The 1928-nt window shown below is 37.8% G+C and overlaps 1 protein-coding gene across 1 annotated transcript; it reads left to right on the top strand.

Moving 5' to 3' along the window:
- Nucleotides 1–260: 260 nt before the first annotated feature.
- LOC104589829 (gamma-glutamyl peptidase 5-like) lies at nucleotides 261–1696 on the top strand. The gene is made up of 4 exons (XM_010248264.3): nucleotides 261–823; nucleotides 927–1091; nucleotides 1153–1320; nucleotides 1390–1696. The coding sequence occupies exons 1-4, from the start codon at nucleotides 506–508 to the stop codon at nucleotides 1486–1488; spliced, it is 750 nt and encodes a 249-aa protein (XP_010246566.1). The 5' UTR covers nucleotides 261–505; the 3' UTR covers nucleotides 1489–1696.
- The last annotated feature ends 232 nt before the right edge of the window (nucleotides 1697–1928 follow it).

Raw genomic sequence — 1928 nt, 5'->3', positions numbered from 1 at the left:
AGTGCCTTGAAGACTTTCCCATAAATCCCCTTGTCATTAATGTTCTGACAGACCAAATACAGCCTTAGGCAATTTGGTAAAAAAAAAAAAAAAGTGAGAAGAAACAAAGTTTCAAACAGCTGGTAGACAAAATGGTGGGATAGACCCAAGAGGTTACTATAAAATAGTTTAAAATAATTAGCCAAGTAATTAAGCTTAATAGAAAAGTTCCTTGAAACATGATAAACAACTGATAGCTTTTTTATAGTGGAATTCGGGAGGAAAGAGAATTATGGTTGCGTAAGTTGACCGAAGACATGAAACCATCTTCTCCTATAAATGGCTCCCAACCTGCTGTCCTCTGTGCATAATCAGATTCATTCTCCTCTTCGTTGTTTAGGGCTCTCAATCCCTTGCAAAAGGGTTCATCCCACCTTTCCTTCATTCCCATCAAATTTCCTACCTTTCCTTTGCATTTCCCCTTTCCTATTGAAGAACCTCCCTCTCCCTCTCTCTCTCTCTGAAAATGAAGTTTGTTGGGGAGAAGAGATTTGCTTTATTCTTAGCAGGTAGAGATTCTGATCATGTGAAGAAAGTGTATGGTGGGTACTACAATGTGTTTGTTGATGCATTTGGAGAAGAAGGAGAGCAGTGGGACTTGTTTAGGGTGGTAGATGGAGAGTTTCCAGACAAAGAAGAGCTTCACAAGTATCATGGGTTTGTGATTAGTGGGAGCCCTTCTGATGCTCATGGAAATGATCCCTGGATCTTGAAACTCTGCTTGTTGTTGCAGAATCTGTATGCCATGGAGAAGGAAGTGCTTGGAATATGTTTTGGCCACCAAGTATTATTCTTTTAATTATTATTCTCTTAGAGAAAGTAATCAAATTTAATTTTCCTACTGATTTTTAGTTATCTTTCGTTCATATTTTGCTATTTACTTTTAGGTGTTGTGCAGAGCTTTGGGTGGGAAGGTAGGGAGGTCTTATACTGGTTGGGATATTGGGTTGAGGAAAGTAAAGCTGATGCAGGATTTGCAAGCACATACTGTTTTTGGTTGCTTAACAGAAATCCCAACATTCCTTTCCATCATCCAGTGTCATCAAGATGAGGTATCTCTCTCTCTCTCTCTCTATACTATCTATCTATCTATGCACTGAATGTAAGCATCAGGTATGGGAGATCCCTGCTGGAGCTGAGTTGATTGCCTCCTCAGATAAGACAAGAATAGAGATGTTCACTCTTGGAGACCATATATTAGGCATTCAAGGTCACCCAGAATACACCAAAGACATTCTATATGACATCATTGATCGTCTTGTCAAAAACAACAAGATAGAGGTAATCCGAAGCTTCTTCTTCTGCTTCTTTTCTCTATGTCATCTAATCTTGGGCTGACTATTTTTTCAGAAAGAGTTCGCTGAAGACACAAAATCAAGACTTGAGGTGGCTGAACCAGATAGGAAGACATGGGAGAAGATTTGCAGGAACTTTCTCAGGGGAAGATAGATCTTATTACCCGCATCATTGGGTTTGTAGTAATCCTTTTGAATTTCATGCAAGAGATTGTAAACAAGTCGTTTACTCTTTTTCAAGGACAAATAACAAGCAACAATGTTGGCTTATTTAATTATTTAATTACAAGTCCTGGACTTATTCAAGATGATGTAAGCTATATATGTTATTAGTTGGAGATCGGGAAGGTCCAATCTTTAAATTAAGGCCCACAGATTGAATGTCTTGTTTAACTAAAAATATGCATCCACTAATTAACAATGTGCTAGTAGCTAGCTAGGAGTAGTTAATTAATTCTGCAGCTGAGATATAATTTAAATGGGTATATATAAAAGAGTTGTCAAGCAATGGGGATCTGTTTGATTGATCTTTTGGGAGGCTACATGTACAGATCTATCTGTATCTATATAAGGTTAGGTTCAACTACTATATAG

This window comes from Nelumbo nucifera, chromosome 2, assembly GCF_055504915.1.
Source record: "Nelumbo nucifera cultivar China Antique chromosome 2, China Antique-T2T, whole genome shotgun sequence".
Lineage (NCBI taxonomy): Eukaryota > Viridiplantae > Streptophyta > Magnoliopsida > Proteales > Nelumbonaceae > Nelumbo > Nelumbo nucifera.
The sequence above is the reverse complement of the archived record's forward strand: the minus strand, read 5'-3'. Positions and strand labels throughout refer to the sequence as shown.